Source organism: Halichoerus grypus, chromosome 4 (assembly GCF_964656455.1).
Source record: "Halichoerus grypus chromosome 4, mHalGry1.hap1.1, whole genome shotgun sequence".
NCBI lineage: Eukaryota > Metazoa > Chordata > Mammalia > Carnivora > Phocidae > Halichoerus > Halichoerus grypus.
Window position 1 is genome coordinate 108,980,507 of NC_135715.1, and position 22,444 is coordinate 109,002,950.

The 22,444-nt window shown below is 34.6% G+C and overlaps 1 protein-coding gene across 1 annotated transcript in view; it reads left to right on the top strand.

Moving 5' to 3' along the window:
* The window catches only part of KYNU (kynureninase), a 119,250-nt gene extending 111,805 nt beyond the window's left edge, over window positions 1-7,445 (top strand). The window contains exons 13-15 of the mRNA XM_078070744.1: window positions 3,505-3,735; window positions 5,122-5,294; window positions 6,324-7,445. Of these exons, the coding sequence (XP_077926870.1) occupies window positions 3,505-3,735; window positions 5,122-5,259 (369 nt within the window). The 3' untranslated portion in view covers window positions 5,260-5,294; window positions 6,324-7,445. The remainder of the gene's footprint in view (window positions 1-3,504; window positions 3,736-5,121; window positions 5,295-6,323) is intronic.
* The last annotated feature ends 14,999 nt before the right edge of the window (window positions 7,446-22,444 follow it).

Consider the following 22,444-nt stretch of genomic DNA (forward strand, 5'->3'; position numbering starts at 1 on the left):
CTCCAGGCTGGCTTGAATGATAAAAAGCACAGAAATTTGGGGGGGGGGGGGGGCTTTTATTTATTTATTTTTAATTTTATTTACATCATTAGTTTTTGATGTAGTGTTCCATGATTCATTGTTGACGTATAACACCCAGAAAGCACAGAAATTTTTACCACCACATCACACTGTATTATAGTCACCTAGACAAGGTTTTTGTTTTCAGCTGGAATCTGAAGATTGATTTATTTTTTTTTCTTTAACACTTAAACTTAGCAAAAAGACCCTAAAAGCCACAAGAAGTGGGATATATACTTCTCTGGAGCAACTTACCACTTAAATATTTCTCTTGAGCCTCTTAGAAATACCTTACTTAAGTTTTTCGCCACTGAGGCTCCATTCTAACCAAAATTATCCTTAGGTAATCCAACGTTGTGTTTGAGAAAGTGTTTTTGAAATCCTTCCTCCCCATTATAAATTGCAAAATTCTGAAGTTACAAAACAATGCATTTCTTTGCTTCTTACTCTTTACATAACCATTAAAATGTTCTGCTCCCTAGACGCCATGTGAGTAAGCATGAGGGCTGCTGCCCTTGTTTACGTTATAGCATTATAAGAGATAGGTGATTAAAGTTCGAATAAATGAGAGATAGATGAATGAATCAAAGTGCTTTTCCTTGTAGCTACTTCTCTTTCAAAAAATATCCTACATAGTCAAAGACCAACTGGAGGAGAGATTCTAAACTTAAGAATCAATGTACATGGATATGATATCAGTTTGACAATATGATTTTTAAAAAATATTAATATGGTTTTGTTTATAATTACATGTGCATTCAATTGAATGATAGTATGAAAAATAGCACTTTATAATCAGTTTCAAACTGTCTTTTTCTTTATATTATTGGCTCTTAATCATTTGTACCACATATTTATATAGTATAAATACAAATACATATGGTACAAATATGGTACAAATTTTATATATAACAAAAATGTGGATCAAGGGAACCTAGGGTAGGAACCAGGATGCATATACTCTAGTCCTCATTGGGACACTAAGTGTGACCTTAGACAGGTGACCCGTAGACAGGTGACAACATCTCTTGATTATATATGTACTCTTGAGTTCATTTGTCTAATTTTTAAAATGAAGACGTTTATAGCAGATTACTTCAGAAATCTCAATCTTCCAACTGCTAACTTGAAATTAAAAATATATTTATTGTATTTGAACGGTCATACTTGTATGCAGCGATAGGTAGACAATTTTTAGACTCTTTCAGTATATGAATTTATAATGAAATAAATAGCTCCAAAATACAAAATGAGAGCGTTCAATTAAAATATACAGCAATTAAGAAGAAAGGTACTATGTGTTTCCTCAAAGTTATTAGGCAGCCAATTTTAAGAATTTAAGAGAAAAAAATGTGACACTTGAAACCATCATACTATACTTATTTTTCCCATTTAAACTTCTCTAACTTTTCTAGCTTTGTATTCATTTTTCTCAGTAAGAAAAATAACCCATGTAATTGAAACTCTGCCAAAAATTGTTATTAGCTGAATATTTCCAAACTACAGTTTTCATTTTTTTCTAATTAAAAAAATATTCTTTCTCAATACGGAAAGCATAGAAATAATGAGAAGCCAAAACGAAAAGAAGCTATTTATTCTATTCTCCAGATAACTCCTATTATTCCCTCTTAATATTTTTATGTGAGTCCTCAGAAGAGACCTTCACAGCCTCTGACAGGATTTTGAGTGCCTCACAATGCAGCTGTCCTTACTGTGGTTTAATGATGGAAAATGGTTTCATATTTAAAAGTTATTTTATTATCAAAGAGTAACGGTATGTTAAATTTGAGACTATTTGTTACAAAAAAAAATCGGTTTCTAGCCTTCAGAGAAATCTGCAAGAACAAAATCTCCTTTAAAAAAAACCCTATAAACTTAAGTAAGATTCCCCAAAGTCCTACTAACCTATGAATACAAATGAAGTATCATTAAAAGTAGTACTTCACATATTTCTCCTACCTGTATGTTACTGGGCTTATAGCAGAACCAGAAAATTTTTCAGAATTATTTATAAATCGAATGTTCCTTGAATTGCTATTAATCTCCAAAGAGAAGACTGGAAAAAGTCCTCTCCTATTCCTGTATTCCTGTCCTGCCAGCCAAACCGCTGGTGGGTCGTGCTTTGCCTCTCCCTGCCCCTGCTCTCTGTGAGAATTAATTCTTGATCCAGGCTCTCTTGATCCAAAAGTTGGCTCTGTTCCCTTGAGTCCACCTTGTGCCAGATCCACTTACACTTTGTTTTACACGGGGGAGTGAAGAGATGCCTCCTATCAAACACAATGTAACTCGGGCTACCTGAGTAACTCGAGTTACCTGCTTGTACTGCCCATCCCAGATACCTTCTGAGACTGACATCAGACTCTACTTGCAGCCAGTCTCTTCCAAAGTCTGCGAGGTCTGGTTGAGGACAGAGACAGATGCCATTCCATCCTGTTCCTCCCATCTTCCTTGGATACTGTTACCTTCAGTACAAATCCCTTGGTCTCCTTCAGCCAGATCTACAGCTCCCATGCTATATAGATCAAGGAAGTCTTTGCCCAAATGGTTTGAGTTCTATTAGAATGCCTGCTCACACATGCCACATGTATATACAGAAATAACTGTTTTCCCAAGCTTCATAAAGTCTAGATGTCACCAAACGACCCTATCTTTGCTCTGTGGCATAACAATAACATGATACAGAAAAGGGATATTAGGTGACATGCCAGTGCATCATGCTCCGTTTGCAGTTTATTCAGTTCTTATATGTAGGATATATTTTTAAACTCTACTTGACCTTAAGAGATAAGCTAGAAAAGCATGTCTGTTTTGACCTCTAATGTTCCAACTCCAGTTATTGTGTGCACTTGTCACTCATCTTCATATAAGACACCTCAGGCAGCAAATGGTAGTATTTTCACACCAGTGATGGAGTTTAGCAGGGGAAAATGATGAAAGAAGAAAGAAAGAGAAAAAGAGAGAGAAGGAGGAAGACACACACACAGAGAGAAGCGAGCCTAACTGCCTTAGTACTAACATATGTATTATCTAACATGACTTGCTTCCCTGTCTGACAAAACTTAATTTTATTATTTAACTGCTTGTTTGCTTACTGTTACTGGGGAGATTTAGGAGTTGGTAAAACAGTTATAAATAATATTGGTCACACTGCCTTTCATATGTACACAAGTATTTAGCCCTTATTATACTTCTGTGTGGACCAAAAGCTATATATGAATAGAAAAAAGTCTTCTTGATTATGATTTTGTAAAATGGTTTGGAGGAAAAGGTTTGAATTTCATGATCTTTAAGAGAGGACATGTTTTTACAAAGGATTATCTAAAATGGGATGTTTTTGGAAAGGTCAGGAGTGGACATTTCCTTTTTTAACGTGATTTTCACTTAATTTTTTCTTCTTTGTAAATCAACAAGACACTGTTAATCGGATTGTTTCTCATTCTGTAGATCTTTAAGCAGGCAACTATGAAAGCATTGAGGAGAAAATCTATTTTGCTCACCGGTTATCTGGAATACTTGATCAAGCATTACTATAACAAAGACAAAGTGGATACCAAGAAACCGTTTGTGAACATAATTACTCCATCCAGCATAGAGGATCGCGGCTGCCAGCTTACACTAACATTTTCTGTTCCAATAAAATACGTTTTCCAAGAACTAGAAAAACGAGGAGTGGTTGTAAGTATATCTCTTGCTTTGCTACCCGGTTTTCTCTCTGAGTTGCATGTTGGGGGTAAAATTTGGGTTCTTCATTTAATTTACTGTTGCATGTTATTTCACATTGGTCAGTCAGTGAGGTTAGATTAAGTGCCAACTAAATATTCACCACTGTGCTAACTGAAGACAAAGAGATCTGTCATTTCTGATAAAAGGTAAGAAACCACAAATTTTGAATATAGGAACAAGTCTCCCATAATTTATTCATTCTTTTCATTACAGTTTGAGTAGAAAAAAAATTGTTTCATCATAATCAATTTTAGGACATGTTTTCACTAGTGAAAGCCCAAATATGTATATTTATTGAATACACAGAATTAAAGAACATAACATAGTGGAGAGGAAGAAAAGAAGTCCGTCTTACTTAGCTGTTTGATTGAGCCAAGTCGTTTTCAACCTGTCATTTTAGTAAAAAAAGAACTGTAGACACATCTCAGGGGTGTTAACATTGTATGGAATTTTTTTTTTTTTTTTTTAACCCTTGGGCCTAAGTGATCTGTTTAGTCTCTCTCAGAAAATAAGCGTTAATAGGGTCATTTCAGGAAAACTGGTGGTCAATGGATCTACTTCCAGTGACAGTGTAGTTTAGGAATTGCTCCGCTCATGTGGTCCTGTCACTTCTGAGGAGAGGTTATCCCAGATTCCAGAGGCACAAATCCGTATGTTAGTGTTCCAAACCCAGTTCTACCATTTGTAAGCTGTGTGCTCCTGGGAAAGCTAGTTCACGTCTATTGGCTTGAGTGTTTCCGTCTGGATTTGGAGGGCAAAAATGCCTCCAAAAGTGGTTATGAGAATTAAATGGTCCAGCACACATAAACCATTTAGTGTACTGTCTAACTCACAGTGGGTGTTTCTTAAAGATTAGTCGTAGTGATCTTCCAGCTAGACCAAATTATCTGGGCCCATTTTGTGACATTTCAGGGATACAGCCAACTCCTTACAGGTGAGATTAGAGATTAAAGGGTCAAATGTAAAGACTATTGACTAAAACTCTCCAGGTCTCAGTGAGGTTCTCATTCATTTAAATGTGCCCCAGGGTTCCAGTCTCTCCAGAGTCTCCCCACCAAAAAATTATATCCATACTTATTGGACGCTTCAAGAAGATGATTGCTGAGTAGATTTCAGGAAAACACTTTGGATACTCATGATATTCATTCATATTTTAACTATTATTAAGAGGAGAGTTTCCAATAACATAGAAACATGTTTTACTACAAGTAAAAAATGCTTATATATTAAGTTTTAGGGAAATCGGCATGATTGCTTTATGTAAGTTTATCCTGAATGTAGATTTTTTCATTATGTGAGTAATGCTAACATTATTGTGACTTTATTTACCCCCCACAGTGTGACAAGCGAGAACCAAATGGCATCCGAGTGGCTCCAGTTCCTCTCTACAACTCTTTTCATGATGTTCATAAGTTCATCAGTCTACTTGCTTCTGCACTTGACTCTGCAGAAATCAAAAATAACAGTGTTTTCTAGAACAACTTAAGGAAGTGTTACTGAAAGCTTTTATGGTTATTATTATTTTCAAATTTTAATAATTGGAAGTTTTTCAAAACAGATTATACATACCTGGCAATGAATTATATACTTTACAGAAAAATCTGATATATTTTTTCCAAGAGTCTGTTATCCTGAGGAATCCACATGTCTGTCCAATTTCTTCATGCTTGGTGGATCAAAGTTTTCACTGGTTCAAGTATTATGTACATAGTCTTAGCTAGCTGTCACATTTCGTGGTCAGTGAATGTTTTATGTCGATTTAATTTATAATTTGACTGACAACTTCACAATATATGTGCAATTTTTTGTGCCAATTTTAGAAATGTTACTTTAGTTTTAATTTACCAAAGAGTTTCTTATAGTCCCTGTAATTTCACAGTCTGATATATGTATGATTTTGCAATATTCCATCCAACTCTAATCTAAGGAACAGAAAATACATTTTCTAGGGCAGTAGCTTTCAAATGTTTTGGCCACAATCCACACTAAGAAATATATTTAATATCAAAGACTAGTATTTATACGTGCTTATGCCTTATTTTATTAATTCTAATATACAAATTTTTATATTTTAACATCTGTGAAAGAATAATTTATTTTTCAATTTTCAATCAATAGTTCTTACAGTTGCCATTGACCGTTCTTTCATGTTACCATCCCTCGCATTAGCATGCTTCTCACAATGAATAGATGATTTTTAAAAAATGGGATATAGAGCAAAAGTGTCATAAGTTATTTGTCCATGCTCTATTTTATTATTCATTGTATCTCATTACAGCAAGTATTGGTTGAAACTTAAGTTTATTTCCCCACCAACTCTTGGGTCCTAATCCATTTTACAAGGTTGTCCCTTTATTTGGTGTTATCCTAATTTCTTTTTAATGGGGACTTGCCCTTATAGAAGCCTGTAGATGTGACCCTGTCTCTAAAATAGTGAAACAAATCATTCCAAGATACTTGCGATTGAGAATTCGAATTAGCAAATGAGTGCTTCATCTCTTAGCCTCTAACCTGAATCTATGGACCTTTCTCTCCACTAGGAAAACTACAGTTAAACTCAACCCTGTTGGACTTCCCTGTTTTTCCACTGTTGATGCTACAACCACTATTCGTGAATTGGCAAAATAGTCTACATTTATATACCTGGGCAGCAAGAAAGAGTGACTACAATATAACTAGTGCCCCTGATGAACAAATTTGAATGAAATTAACTTAGACAACCACTAGAGTTAAATAAAAAGATGCAAAATGACAGCAATACCAGCACCTACTGGTATGTATTGAGTTCTCACCCTGTAACATGTATGGTGCTGATCTATTTATATATTATCTTGCTTATTTGAGTGGCTGCATAACTGCTTTAGCAAAGCTTCCCCCTCCAACTTTTGGCAAAACTCATCTTTGTGGATGGAAAAGTTCTCAGAATCCTACAATTCAACCCTATACAACTTCATGTAAAAGGAATCGTTTTGAATTTCACAGTGGTAAGCAAAACAGACATGGTTTCTGTTCTCAGGGAACACGCAGCTTAGTGGGGGAAATCCGTAGTAAAACATATAAACACCCAGGTAAATCTATGATTACAAACTGTAGGTTTTATGAAAGAAAAACAGATGATAGTATAAGAGAAAATCTCAAGGGTATTAATTAGATGGTCAAGTAAGGGGAGGCATATGAAGGTGCTTGTAAGTTTAAGTTTAAATATTATGCTAAAAATTAAAAAAATAAAATATCTTGCTAATCACATTAAAATTACATCAAATTATGTATACAAATTATTCAAAGAATAATCAGTACTATGTCTTCATCACACAGGATAGAAAGCAAGGTATTAGAAATTTCCTTTCTCGGGGCCCCTGGGGGGGGTTCAGTCGTTAGGCATCTGCCTTCAGTTCGGGTCATGATCCCAGGGTCCTGGGATCGAGCCACACATCGGGCTCCCTCTGCCTGCCACTCCCCCTGCTTGTGTTCCCTCTCTGTCAAATAAATGAATAAAATCTTTAAAAAAAAAAATTCCCTTTCTCCCTGCTTGTATTCCCCTTCCTCCCCAAATCCAGAGATAACCATCAAATCATATTTTGTGTTAATCATTCCCTTACTTTCATTGAAGTTTTATACCTATGTATGTACCCATAAAAATATATTAGCCGATTTTGCCTCTGTGTGAACTTTGTGTAAATATGATTGTATTGTATATATTCTGCTTCCTTTGCTCAACACCAAGTTTTTGAGATTCATCCATTTGTTACATATAGCTTTTTATCCATTTTCATTCCTGCTCAATGTTCTAGTATATAATTGGAGTTATTAATTATGTAATTTATTTATTTTTGGAGTTACTCATTTATTCTACTACTAATGAACATTGAGTTTTTTCCAAATATCTTTAACATTGCAACAATGCTGCTATTAACATTCCTGGTACACAGGTTCAAATTTTTGCCGAGGACATATAACTCTGAAAATGTCGGGTCATAGGACACACACATGTTCAACTTCACTGTGCAGTATCTAACTCTTCTCCAAAGAGGTTGAACCAGTGTCCATTCTAACAAATAGGAAATGAGAGTTCTCTTCTTTTGATCCTTGACAATAGTAGCTGTTGATTGCTTTTGTCATGTACGTAGGCTACAATAGGGTGATTACTAAAATAACAGAATGAATGTATACTTCCACACAAGTAGAAGGAGAGACAGAATGAGGACATACCCTGCAGTTAATGCTTCAGAAACCATCCTTAATCTGTGGATTGAGCCAAGATTAGATTGTACACGAGTTTTACCCTTGCTCAGCTCTTTCCCTTCCCATGTTGTCCGAAGCTTTTCCTGATGAGCTCCCCTTCAATAAAACATATTAATCCAGGGGCGCCTGGGTGGCTCAGTCGGTTAAGCATTGGACTCTTGGTTTCGGCTTAGGTCATGATCTCATGGGTCCTGGGATTGAGTCCTGTGTGGGGCTCCGTGTTCAGTGGAAAGTCTGCTTGAAAATTCTCTCCCTCTGCCCCTCCCGCCACACTCAAATCTTTCAGAAAACATGAATACAAATCCCAGCCTCAAGCTCTATTTCTAGGAAACCCAATCTGAGATAGCATTTCTTTCATGTAGTGTTAATAACCATAAGTCTTTTATATTCTATATCCAGTATATGATAAATTTCAGTTTTCAGTTTTTGTTGGTTTTCACAAATAATGCTTGTTTCCTTATGTCTATTCTACTTGTTAACTTTAAGCCACTCATTTTATTGATCCCCTTGGAATTCTTTGAGAAGTGGGTTAAAGTGTGTCTTTCCAAAGATACTCATTTTTGCTTCTGCCAGTTACTCAGGGTCATTTCTGACACAAGAACACTTAAATTTTTTTTTTTTTTTTTTTTTGAGATTTATTTGGGGGGGGAGGGGCAGAGGGGAAGGGAGAGAGAAACTTAAGCAGACTCCCCGCTGAGGGCGGAGCTGATGGGGAGCTCCATCTCATGACGCTGAGATCACCACCTGAGCCCAAACCAAGAGTTGGGTGCTTAACTGACTGTGCCACCCAGGCGCCTCTAAAATTTTTGTTTTCAGTTTTTTCAGATCACATGGATAGTATGAAACTGGATGTATTAATCCTTATGAGGGCCAATTTAGAGTTACAAACTCTCTGAAGTTGCTAATTTTTCTTACTGACCTTTTACATATTCTTTGATTGCCAATGTATGTAGGGCTCTTACATCATTTAGTTGGCTGGTCCTGAGCTTGTTCAATGTCCAATTAAGTTATCAGCACTGAAGCTCAATGACTCTAGGTTGTGGCAGAAACTCTTAGGATGAAAACCATACTTCTACTGTCCAGGCTCCTGCTTTTATTTTATTTTGGGGTTCTTAGAATTTCTTACTTTCATGCCATCTCATTTTAAAAGGCTTTTTTGCCATTGATTTTTATTTTTGTTTTCCAGTATCTAATCCCCCACAATATGTTAAACTGTCATGAAATGTTTTATGACTAAAAACAAATATTATGCACTTCTTTTCTTTGTAGAAAATGAATTGTACTTAATAATTCATGCACATTTATATAAATGCAATTCTTTTATAGTGATGCCCTTGGGAGCTATTTTAATACATAGAGCTGTCTGTGTAACATTAAATTATACTTATTATGCAAAACTGACTGGGGAAAAGGCTGGGTGTGAGGTCAATAACTAAATTTCAAATTAAAGAAGTAAACTTTTTCTACAGTTATTTTCTGCTAGGTAACTTTCTACTTAACTCTTGAGGTCAAAACTGTGAATTTACATTCAAATTGTGTTATGCTTTTGTTCCATAAACTGAAATTGCTAGAGCATTGATTTTTAAGTAAATGGGTTTTTGCATCATCTTAAGAAAGAAAACTGCAAACACCCTGAAAGCATCATATCATAAAACACAACATTGAAAATCACCGAATTAGGGCATCCTGTAACTGAGATGATGGGTTTGATGTTCGCGTGGGTCACTAGCATCTGTATTACGTGTTTTCAAAAGATAAAATTTGTTTTCTGCCCTCTAGTAATATTATATTTTAACCTCAGCAAGATGTATTTTCAAAGAACAAAATAGTAAAGAGGATTATTATGAATTAATGGATTTAAACATTTATGATGTGTTTTGGTTTATTCCAATTATTTTTATTAATGCTCTAGTTTTCTAATTTCTGACTCTGTAATATAGCTCCTGAGTCCTTTTGATATTATCTTAACTGTTTTTTGATATTTTTTTATTGCTTTTGGTGTGAGAAGATGTAGGCTCACCTTGTATATTTCCTATCTCAATCTTGACATCACTTGTTTCTCTAAGAATATCCAGTTCCTTTTGGAGGAAAATGATATTTAGAAACCATAATCTTAACAGTAAGAGTGCTCATTGTAATTGAGTTAATCATAGTTTCCAAGATTTTCAGTTGGCAGAGTTAGGAAATACATATTTTAAGAGAAATTGTATCATTATCATATATTTTCAATTTAGGATAACAGAATTTTTTATTTAATTTCATATTTATCACTTATGCAGAAAATCTTGGTTCTAATAATATTAATTACTGGTTTTATCATATATATGCTATAATTATCATTTGCATATATACATAGTTTTAGAATTAATAATACCAAAGCTATTATGAACAATATGATTAAAGCAGTTTAAATTTTTGAACCTTTTTTATTTTTTAATGTCCTTACAATACATCTCACTAGGAATAGTAAGTCAAATTACTGTGTTTTGAAGGCAATGTAATAACTTTTCTCTGTATGGTTATAGCACCAGTTGCATTCTTAGTTAGGTTCAGTACTTGGGAATTTTTTTCAATTTTCATAGATTTTAAAATTTTCAAATTTAGTTCAAAATTGTGTAAAATACTTAGATAATTTCAACTTCAAATCTACAAAGCAAGATATACTCAGAAAAGTCTAGTTTCTGTCCCTACTCATCGCACTTTATTTCCTTCCCACTAGCTGTAGTATTTTTTCATGTCTTAGTTTATCCTTCTATTACTTTACATATCAATAGAAGTCATGCCTATAGATAAAGTCTCATTAAATATGTGTGTGTGTATTACCTATATATAATATATACCTATAATAACTATAATATATATAAGTGTGTGTATACCTATATATGATAAATAAGCATAATATATAAATAATACATATAAATAAAATCGAGGTATATACATGTATTATAATATTACAATTATAACACATACACTTCTTTCTTAGATAAAAGAAATATAGTAGCATATTATAAATATGTTCTTCCACTTTGGAAAAAACATTTCTTTACAGAAAATTACAGTTAATACTTAAGGAAGGAATAATAGAATTAGAAGATAATTATTTTCAACTCAGTATAATAATTGATTCAGGCAAAGATCAAAAATTAAAGGAAAAGTTGATGAAAAACTACATAGTGGGGCAATTCGCTGAATGAAGCAGGTACCACTAAAAATAGTAACGATGTCCCTGATGTGCAACGTGAAGGAGGCAGCATCACTTGTGCAGTAGTCTCAGGAATTTATAAACCTGAATCCAATCACACTTCTGGGGCTACTTTCCAGCCTATAAAAACTACGGGGCATAGAGAAACAAGTTAAATGACCCCGCAAAGAAGCAGATGCGGGGCATGCTACATGGCAGCTGATTGGGTTTCCTCAACAAGTCAATGGCATGAATAGGGGAGAGGTGAGGGAGAATGGGCTGTTCCAAAGACACATAATAAGTAAATGCAATTTGTGGACTTTCTTTGGATCTTGATTCAAAGACCATCTCACTAGGAGTAATAAGTCAAATTACTGTGTTTGAAAGACACTGTGGTAACTCTTCTGTGTATGGTTATAGCAACAATATAGCATCAATAAAAATACATTGCTGAAAGAATTGAGAACTTATTATCGGGGAAAAAATTTTTATTCAACTTGTTAGCTCTGACAACTGTACTTTGGATGTAAGAGATACTAATATTTCTAAAAAGATATACTCAGCACATGGGAATAAAATGATACAAAGTCTGGAGTTGGCTTTGAAATTCCTCTGCCTCCTCTCCCTGCCCCGCCCCCCCAAATACTAACAAATAAGTTACCACAAACTTAGTGGCTTAAATCAACACACATTTATTATCCTACAGTTCTCTAAGTTTCAGTGTCAGCATAGGTCTCACTAGACCAAACTTAAGGTTTTGGCAGGATTCCTTTCTGGAGACGTTAGGGGAAATTCCATTTTTTTTTGCCTGTTTCAGCTTCTAGAAGTTGCCAATAGTCCTTGGCTCTGATCTCCTTCACCTTAAAGCCAGCCCTGTGGTATCTCTCTGACACTTTTTTCATAGTCGCATAGCCTCTAACTCTGCTCTTCTGTCTCCCTCTTCCACTTTCAAGGGCTTTTGTTACTACATTGGGCCCAACTGGTTAATCCAGAATTATCTCTCTGTGAAGGTCAATAGATTAATCTTAATTCCACCTGCAATCATAATTCTCCTCTGCTATATAATGTAAAATATTCATATATTTTGGGCATTAAGACATGGACATCCTTGGGGGTCGTTATTCTTCACACCACAGGAAGAAAGGATGGATGAGAAGAAGGAGAAAAATGTATATGACAAAATCTTGATAATTCTAAAGAGTTTTGAGATTCTCTCTACTTTTGTTAATATTTGAAAAATAAGAAGCAATAAATTGTGATGGCTTAGATAAGAATCCAGGACACCTGCCTCAAAAGTCATGATTTTAACAAAATCATGTATATAATGTTTTCCACCCATATTATTATGATGGAAACAATCCCTTCTGTCTCCACATGTCAAAAAATTTATCTGTAATTTTCTTATGATGGATTTTGAAAGGAACATTATCTCACGTTATATTTTTATATGTCTTCTCTCCCTACCTTAATATAACTTGGTTAGTATTTTGTGTGTTGTTTTTTGTTTTTTTGTTGTTGTTTTATTTTATTTTATTTTATTTTATTTTATTTTACTTTATTTTAGTATGCCGCTCAGTACTTACCACTGTGTTGAACATACAGTTAGGCTCTTATAAGCAGGTAAATAATGAGAATTGTATAGTTATTAACAAGTCACATATGCTATCCATTTTTACCTTGAGGCCACCACTGGTTATGTTAAGTTTACTATAACATTGCATCCTCCTTTGTCTTTAAAGGGACTCAAAAAACCTCTTCCAGTGCCCCATGCAGAACCAAAGTTGAGAACGATTCATATCATAAATAAAATAAGAATAATATTTTAAAGCATGACTTCTCAAAGGAGACAAATGAACTAACAATGAATTCCTGGGTCTCTGTTGAAATTTCAATCACATATTCACAATAGTATTTTAGTGAAAAGAACTGCATTTTTGTGCCAATATTTACTAAACAGAGGTCTTAATTTTCTCTTTCCCAGTTTGTGAGAGCTTCACTTTATGCAGTTCTCCTTGCATTCTATTGTGTTAAAACAGCAAGCTTGTCAAGAATGGAGACACTGCAGTGATATATGCAGAGTCTATGGGAGACATTTTCTCTATGGGTTAAAGTAAGTAGTTGGATCAAAGTCAGGACATAGATGCTACAGCTGGTCTAGGAAAAAATGGCAATTAAGAGGAAAAAAAAGAACAGAAAGAGAGAGTCACAGACAGTCTTTTTTTAGGAGGCAACAACAGAACCAGACTGTTTGAAATTGGTAACTGACTCCAAATGTCACATTTTTTCACTGAATTCTAAATAATATTGCTATTTTATAACTGTTACTTGGTTGTATTGATGGCCATATTAACTTATTTCATAACAAACTTGCTACATATATTTTTATACACTATATATATTTGTTATCTTTTTCTTATATTTCTCTCAACAATACTTAGATTTGAAGAAAAGCATATTAAAGTTTAGAGCATATTTCTTCAAATGGCTTTCAGTTCAGTCAAAGCTGACACATTCATTGTGATCAGTTTTTGTACTTCTGCTAGTACATGTATGATTATCTATTAGAAAATATCGAGTTCTTTAAAGATAAATTGTAAAACTGTAAAAATAAGACAATAAGAAAATTGTTTTCAAGTACTTCCTCTGGGAAAGTTGTGTAAGTTACAATCATATAAGGGAACAAAATTAGTGTATAGTAATCTGTATTTCTAGGTAATATTACATATCTATCTCACAAAAATAATAGTAAATGAATATAAGTGGCATAAATATAGAAAGACCCCTCAGATGATAAGGGACCAGAGTGCATGAAAGTGTCAACACACTTTCAAAGCTGGAAAGTAGAGGAAACTGACAGCAGGAACCTAAAACATAATTCCTTGTGTGACAGAAGGATATCAAAGAGTAGCAATCTGACTCAGGTCAAAGAACCATGGAAATGGTTAGTCATTGGAGGTAAAAATTATTTCTGAAGGCCAGGTGCACGTGGGATGGGAAACAGGTGGTTGAAAGTCTGTAAAATTCGCTGTTGGACCCCAGATCCCTTCCTCCAGTCTGTGCATTCAGATTATTGCATCTTTCCTTTACTTCTAGAGAGGATGAACTACTGTAGTTCTGGGCTTAGGGACATGAGGACAGCTGAAGAGATGGATGAACCATTTGACTGAAAATGGAGTGATTCAGGGAGATTTTGCATTCTCAATGGTAAAAGTCCCAATTCACTTCCCCCAATGGGCTCCCAAGAAATTATCCCTGCACCCAGGATCATATCCACTATTCCAGCCCTCCTGAGGAATATGATTATAGATACTTCTCTGGGAAAACTGTCCAGTCCGATTGATAAGAGCTACAAATCCTTGTATTGAGTCTCATTGTGGTACAATGCTGCCTACCAATCAAAAAGTTCTACCCCTGCACAAAATGCTTGCACCTGGTTTTTAGAGTTCCAGTTTTAAAAATGAATGAACACAAAGTATCACCACACATTCAACAATAACATTTAAAATGCAGGATAGAATCCAAAAGAACAAACAGAAAACAAATAGTACAAAGGAAAAAGAAAAGAAAGAGGAGAAAGTGGGGAAAGTTATAATTAATATCTTCCAAGAGAAAAGAAAAAACTATGGAACAAGTAAACTATACACTTAAAGAAAACAGAGAACAAGGAAAAACTTTTGAAAACTAAAAATAAATCAGAAATTAAAAATTCAAAGGAAATCTTGGAATATAAAATTGAAGAATTATCTCAAAAGCAGAACAGATCATACAATTACAAGATTAATACAAGAGGTCAACGCCTGTTTAAGGGTACTTAAAAATGAGAGAACTGATAAAACAGAAAGGAGGAAATTATGTAAAAAGAAGAAACTCTTCAAGACCTCATTCCAAAACAAAGATATACCTTCAGAATAAAAAGACTTATTGATTATTAAGCATAATAAATTTATTTTTTAATGTAAATTACATCACAAGAAAAAAGTAAGACATTGGGTATAAAAAGAATATTCTAAAACTTTACAGAGAAAATTAGATTATGCTAAAAATATCAACAATCATAACAATATAGGGACTCTAATCACCAAATGTGAAAGATAGAGAATAATGAAGGATGCTTTTGAGATTCGGATGACAAATTATTTCCAATTTCCAAGCCAAACTATCAATTAAATGTGAAGGTAGAATAAAGATATTTTCAGGTAGGCAAAGTCTTAGGATGTTTTCTTTCCACATATTATTTCTCAGTATTTACTGAGAAAGACTGAACCACAAAAAGGAGAAAAAAAAAAAGCAAGATTCCCAAAATGGCCATGAAGAGAAGTCCTAGGGCAACAGTAGTCCATCAGCCATAAAGAGGAATCACATCAGACTAGAGCAAATGCTCAGAAGCTCCAGGGGATGGATGGCTCTCTCTCTCTCTCTCCCTTTGCCCCCACAAACTGATGAAATATCTAATGCTTGTTATAGTTTACTGTTCTGAGAAGAGTTTTATATTCTGTCAGAACTAATTTGAAGATTCAAATTAGAACAGCGACAATATTGAGCAAATTTAAAAGAAGGCAATTATTAATTGTAAAAAATAAGATCGTACAATAAAAGAAACATTATCAGAGTAAACTGAATAGTTAGAAGATATATCCTCTATGTCTAAATTTAATATTACAAAAATGCTATGTTCTCAATATTTTTTAACATATGTTCCCATTCTGTCATATATACACAATACCAGCTGTAAATAGAATTAATGCAATTGTAAACATGCAAACAATGAATATTGCTGTAATCTAAATCATGATTGCACCATATTTGGAGAATGAGTGAAGAGAAAGTGTATTTGTGTCTATGAGGTTGTGGGCATGGGGAGAAGGAGATCTATAATAACTAAATCCTCAACTTCTGCAGTAGGAAAAAATAATGTTGCAAATACAGAAGATAGAGAAAAGCAATAAATTCATATTATTTAAAAATATGGAGCTAAATATAAGTAGAAACAGCTAAAATAGTCAAGAGCCATCAGGTCTTGGCTAGCAGGAATTAAAGGTAGGTGTGGATGGGTTGGAAGACTACTATTTTAGGCATTAAAGTTGAAATAAGCAAAGAAGTACACTGTAAGAGTGAAGTTCACAGACTCTGAAACCAAACTGCCAGGTTCAAATATTGGTTCTATACCTATCATTCATGTAATCCTGTGGCTTCAATGCTCAATGCTTTCATTTCTATTTGTAAAATCAGATAATAATAGTACTATCTCATAGGGTTGTCCTACAGATTAATTGGTTAAATACATGACATCATTTCAATAATATGGCACACATTACTAGGACTGGCAGTATTATGTAACTGTCAACTATTTACATGAATTACTTTAATAAAAATTTAAAAAGAAAGCATAACACATTGTGTGATACATAGAAAGTATTCAAGAAAGAAGAATCATTATATTTAAAAACCAAAGATTAATGAATAGTCACTAATGAAATAAAGCTCTCTTTACCTACTACAGTATGTTTCTTGTTATCTAATACCTAAACAAGAATATTTCAATAATTACACTTAATCATGAAAGATTAATTTGTGTCCATTGTAACTATCAGAATATAAACGTATTGCCTAAGATATGAATTAAAATAGACTTCTAGGGGCGCCTGCGTGGCTCAGTCGGTTACGCGTCTGCCTTCGGCTCAGGTCATGATCCCAGGGTCCTGGGATCGAGCCCCACATCAGTCTCCCTGCTCAGAGGGGAGTCTGCTTCTCCCTCTCTGTCTGTGTGCTCTTTCTCTCTCTCAAGTAAATAAATCTTAAAAAAAAATAGACTTCTAGAAAATCAGAATCTCATTCACTAAAAGGAATGAAGAGAGTAAAATTGATTTCAAATTGATAATGTTTGTCTGAAGACTAATACTTAGGCTAATATTTCTTCTGTTCTGCTGAATTAGCCCTGTATCTGCTTTTGATATGCTCATATTGTAGTAGGCATGCCCTTTATGTTTCAACTTAATATTAAGAAAATCCTAAGGTCACCTGGATGGCTCAGTAGGTTAAGTGTCCGACTCCTGATTTTGGCTCAGGTCTTTTTTTTTTTTTTTTTTTTTAAAGATTTTATTTATTTATTTGACAGAGAGAGACACAGTGAGAGAGGGAACACAAGCAGGGGGAGTGGGAGAGGGAGAAGCAGGCTTCCCGCCTAGCAAGGAGCCCGATGAAGGGCTCGATCCCAGAACCCCAGGATCATGACCTGAGCCGAAGGCAGACGCTTAACGACTGAGCCACCCAGGCGCCCCTTGGCTCAGGTCTTGAGCTCAGGGTTGTGAGACCAAGCCCCACATCCGGCTCTGTGCTTGGGGGAGAGTCTGCTTGGGATTCTCTCTCTCCCTCTTTCCCTCCCCCCTGTGTGGACTCTTTCTAACTCTCTCTCTCAAATAAATAATCTTTTAAAAATGCAAAAAAAAAAAAAATTAAGAAAATCCTAATTCTAAACATATTTTAACATAAATCCCTACTGTTTAATACACAGTATTTTTTTTTTTTTCTCTTAGCAGAGGTTAAGGATACAGATTTTTAAAAAAATCAACTGTGTTTAAAGAGATGCTGTCACATGGGGGAAAAACAGGTAATGTTTGGATTGTGGTGGTTTATTAATTGTAACATGTAGTAAACCATGCTTGTGTTTTTGTTTATATTTTCAACATACAATATAAATAAGAGCACCTCCAGCTTTTGGCAAGCACAAAAGCTGTTTATTTGACAGATGATATAGACAATAATGTATGGCTCATAATTAGGGAGAAAGCTGTAGCTTAAGAAGTTCTGATGGCATTCAAACAGTTTGTGTGTAACTAAACTAAGGCTGTTAGTGAATGGCAGCTTTAAAACATTTTAAACATGTGGACAAAAAATTGAATTTTTATTATTGTAAATGAAAAAGGAAGATTTCTGGAGAAGCTAGACAACATACTGTAATCCAGGCTTGAGCAAGTCGAGGAAGAATGGTGTCATATAAATAGAAACCTGCTCTTCCCTTGATGTATTTCACATACATAATCTGAAAAAGAAGAGAGCTCTCAGATGACAATGTACAACACCATACATGTAGTGCTGACATAGAAGTGTTTTTCCTTCTGAATATCAGAAATTCAAGAAAGATCACAATGAGACCTATTTATCTCTGCAAATCTAGGTATATCCTGGAAATTTTGAATTTTACGAAAATAATTAAAGCCAGTAAGTTTGTGGATATGTGTGTGTGATGACTGAAAGAGAGAATAAGTTATCCAAGGGACAAAGCTTAATCCAGTGATTGCCACCAGACATGACAGCATTTCAAGACCTTTCTAGTAAGGACTAGGTTTGGATATAGAGAAACTATATGATAAAGAAAAAATTATCTTCATAGACTTCTGTTCATCCAACTCATATTGTAGTTAGCTATTTGTTATGTACAACTTGAAAAGATTTTAAAATCATATTCATAATTTCTTTACAAGAGCGAAAATGAAGAAAGATAGAAATAATACAGAAAGAAAAGAAGGAAGAATGGATTAGTAGGACTGAGAAGGTCCTACTGCTTTCCCTTTGAAACATTTATCATAAAGAAAATTTATTTCATTTTATTTACAATTTTTAGGAATTTAGTAGAGAATCATTTTTTAATATTGAATCCTGCATACAGTAGGTACTTTTAAAAATTCACTATATATTGAGGGCCTTAGCTGGGTAGCCTATGTTAATGTAAAAATGTGTACAGAATGGCAAAAATTAAAAAAAAAAGTGATAATACCAAATTCTGGTAAGGATGCAGAGAAACCAAATCACCTATACAGTGCTGATTATAACGTAAAATGGTATATGCACTCTGCAAAATAGTTTAGCAGTTTCTTCTAAAACTAAAAATGTGCTTACAACTACTTAGTAATGGTACTTTGGGGAATGTATGCCAGAGAAATGGAAGCCTATTTTCATGCAAAAACATGTATAGAGACAGCTTTATTTATAATAGATAAAAACTGTAAACACTCAATTGTCTTTACATGGATGAGTGGTCAAGCAAACTGTAGTTCATTCATATTGTTCAATACTACTCTTAAATATAGAAAGCAAACTATTGATACTTGCAGCAACTTGGGTGGGCCACAAGGGAATTAATTATATTGAGTAAAAAAAAGTCTACCTCAAAAATTACCTACTGTGAATTTCAATTTATATAACATTCTTAACAATCTTGAAATAACAAATTTATAGATATAGAGAACAGATTACTAAGTGCCAGAGGTTAGGGATTAAGAATCAAGAGAGAAGTAGCTAGAAAAGGTTGACATGAGGTAGCCTTGTGGTGATAGAGGAATCCCATGTCTTGATCGTTGTGATAGTTATGTGATGCTACACGTGTGATAAAATTGCATAGAACTACACACACACACACACACACAGAGGAGTATGTATATTACTAACTCGTGAAATGTGAATAAGCTCTATGGATTATATCGGTGTCAATTTCCTAGTTTATTATTGTACTATAATCATGCAAAAAGTCAACATTGGAAGAAGGTGGATGAAACATGCACCAGGCCTCCCTGTTGCCTCTTGGCAACTTCCTGTGCATCTATATTTATTCCAAAATAAAAGGCTCTTTTAAAGATATGGTAATAAATATTCAAAACTTATTACTTCCTAGTCATTTTATGATTATCTATATTTTTGAGTTTATTTATGCCTATTATATCTGAATAATAGAAATATTATATAATGGCATAGATGTTTCTTTCCAATTCTTCATGCACAAACATTACATTGGTAAGTTGAAATCAGTCATGTTGGCAGTATTTACACCATGGGAATTGGCAAACACTGCAAATCAGGTTTTGATTTTATTGTATTTTTTTCTATACCTGAGAAAATAATAATACAGATAAAACTTGTAAGTGTATTATATCTGTAGCTTCTACATTGTGAATAAGAAAAAATTAAGGAATGTTCTTTCAATATTCAAAAACTATGATGTTTTAGCAAAGTGTCCCACGTCATTGAGGAATGAGTTAATTCTATCTTTGTTTTTCCCACCTGCAGCTTACACATTATTGTAAATAAATAATAAACTAACATTTATCCTGGAAGTATACTCCAGTTGTTGGCTGTTGGACATTTACCAGCACATCATTGCTTAGAATAATCATGTGGTCCTGGTTCTGGAAGAAACTACAAGTAGACAAGTGTGAGTAATGAAACTGGGGATCTGGATCTCAACATTAGAATTTAAGCTTCTGTAGCTCTAGAGTATGTTGGAAATTGGGTAGCAAGAAGGGAGTAGGTTGAGCTATGTATAGAATGGTAGGCAACACATATGAATTGGGCAAACTGCGTTTTGGGTTGGGGGTCTCTACATGCAGTTGCCCATCCAAGTATCATCAATGATCTCTTGTAGTCTCCACACACGTAAATGGTACTAGGGACTACTTAAAACTCTCTGGTAGGTTTAATGAGGACTCTAGTTAGTCAGAATATATATACGTTCTTCAGGGCATAAACCTATGCTCAGGTACTAGCCAAAAAGTATCTGGTCATAACTTTGCCAGGAAAGAGAATTTTTGGTCTACTTCTTGGGGGGCTCTCAGTATGTTTCTGACACGCTGTTGAAGCAGGAGGCCATCTATTTGTCTATTTCAGGTTTCTCAATGTCCGGGCTTGGGTTTCCCTCCTTTGGGCTTCAGGTAGACAAGAATAAGTGTACAATGTGTTCTTTTGAGTTCTGTTGAAACAAGTTTTTCTGCCTCCTAAAGTTAAAGATGCTTTTGCAATGATAGAAGGACATTTTGAACTCTTGATTTAGTAGTAAAGGAGAATTGTAGATTTCAGAGACCTCTGTGGAATTAAATAATGATACAGTCTATAAAGTTGGGAATAGCAGATTCTATTTGTTCAGATGCTGAGGAGAATATGAAGTCACTGCAATGGAGATCATTGTTACCATTCTTTTACACTGCACAAAAAGTTAGCTGAAAATGTTCATCACTACCATGTCTCATTAGTGCTGGTGGGACAGACAATGATTCATAGAAAAGGGTACCTTTAAAGAATGAGAGCATTCAGAACATCAAGAGAGAAGAAATCTACATTGGTTTAAATATCCAGTTAAGCTATTTCACCTCATATTTGTTAAATAAGGCCACTGTATTAAAACAACTCTAGTAAAAGCTTATAATTTATCCTAAGATTCTCTCAACTCCTCTAATCTCTCAGTCCACAAGTGAGCCTCCTAATGGCCCTGTATCTGTGTTCTCTCCACCCACTTACAAACGCCTTAGTTTGGGCAGTAAACATTTCTTACCTGAGGTGGGTTCCTAGACTCCTATTCTCACTGGTTTACAACTCATCCCCTTCTATTCACACTTCACTCTTACTGGTAATACATTTCTGTGTGAGCTGGATTCCAAAGATGGCCCCTAATAAAGCATGCCACCTGGTGTTTGGGATCTTATGAATGCTCTTCCCACACAGAAAAATAGCTTTGTCCTTTAACTGGCTTTGATCAATAGAATGTAGCAGAAGTGACATGTAACTTCCAAAATTTCATTTTAAGAGATCTTCAGCTTCCACTTTTGCCACTTTGAATGTTTCTCTTGGAAGCCAGCTACCATGTTCTGTGGAAACCTAAGCAACGCTATGGAGAGTTCTACATGGAGGTGAACTGAGGCCCTAACCAACAGCTTAAACTGAGCTCTAGCATGTAGCCAGCACCAATTACCAGCCATCTGAGTAAGACCATTTGGCCTTTTACCTCTCCCGGTACTTCAGCTCATCTCATATGAAGCAGAAGAATCACCTAGCCAACTCACAGAGTTGTGAAAAATAATAAATTGTTACTGTTTTAAACCACTAATTCTGAGGTAGGTAGTTACACAGTTATAGATTATTCAAACAAAAATTATCACCTAAAAGTGAGGTGCTAATAATGTAACAAAAACTTAAAACATCTGGTATTGGCTTTAGGACCAGGAAGTAAGCAGAACCAGAAGGGTTTTAAAAGACTCTTAATGGAAGTTGAAAGTATAGTAGTACATTGACATTGGAGGCTTGAAAATCTGACCCATTTTAGTCAGAGGTACCACATTTGGTAAAGTGGTTGCCGTGAGGTAACATGAAAGGTAGAAAAAATATCTAATTAATCTGTATATTTAGCTAAAGTTTCCAGACAGAATGTTAAAAGTGTTAACAGTTTTAATTTTTTTGTTGTTGTCTCATATGAGC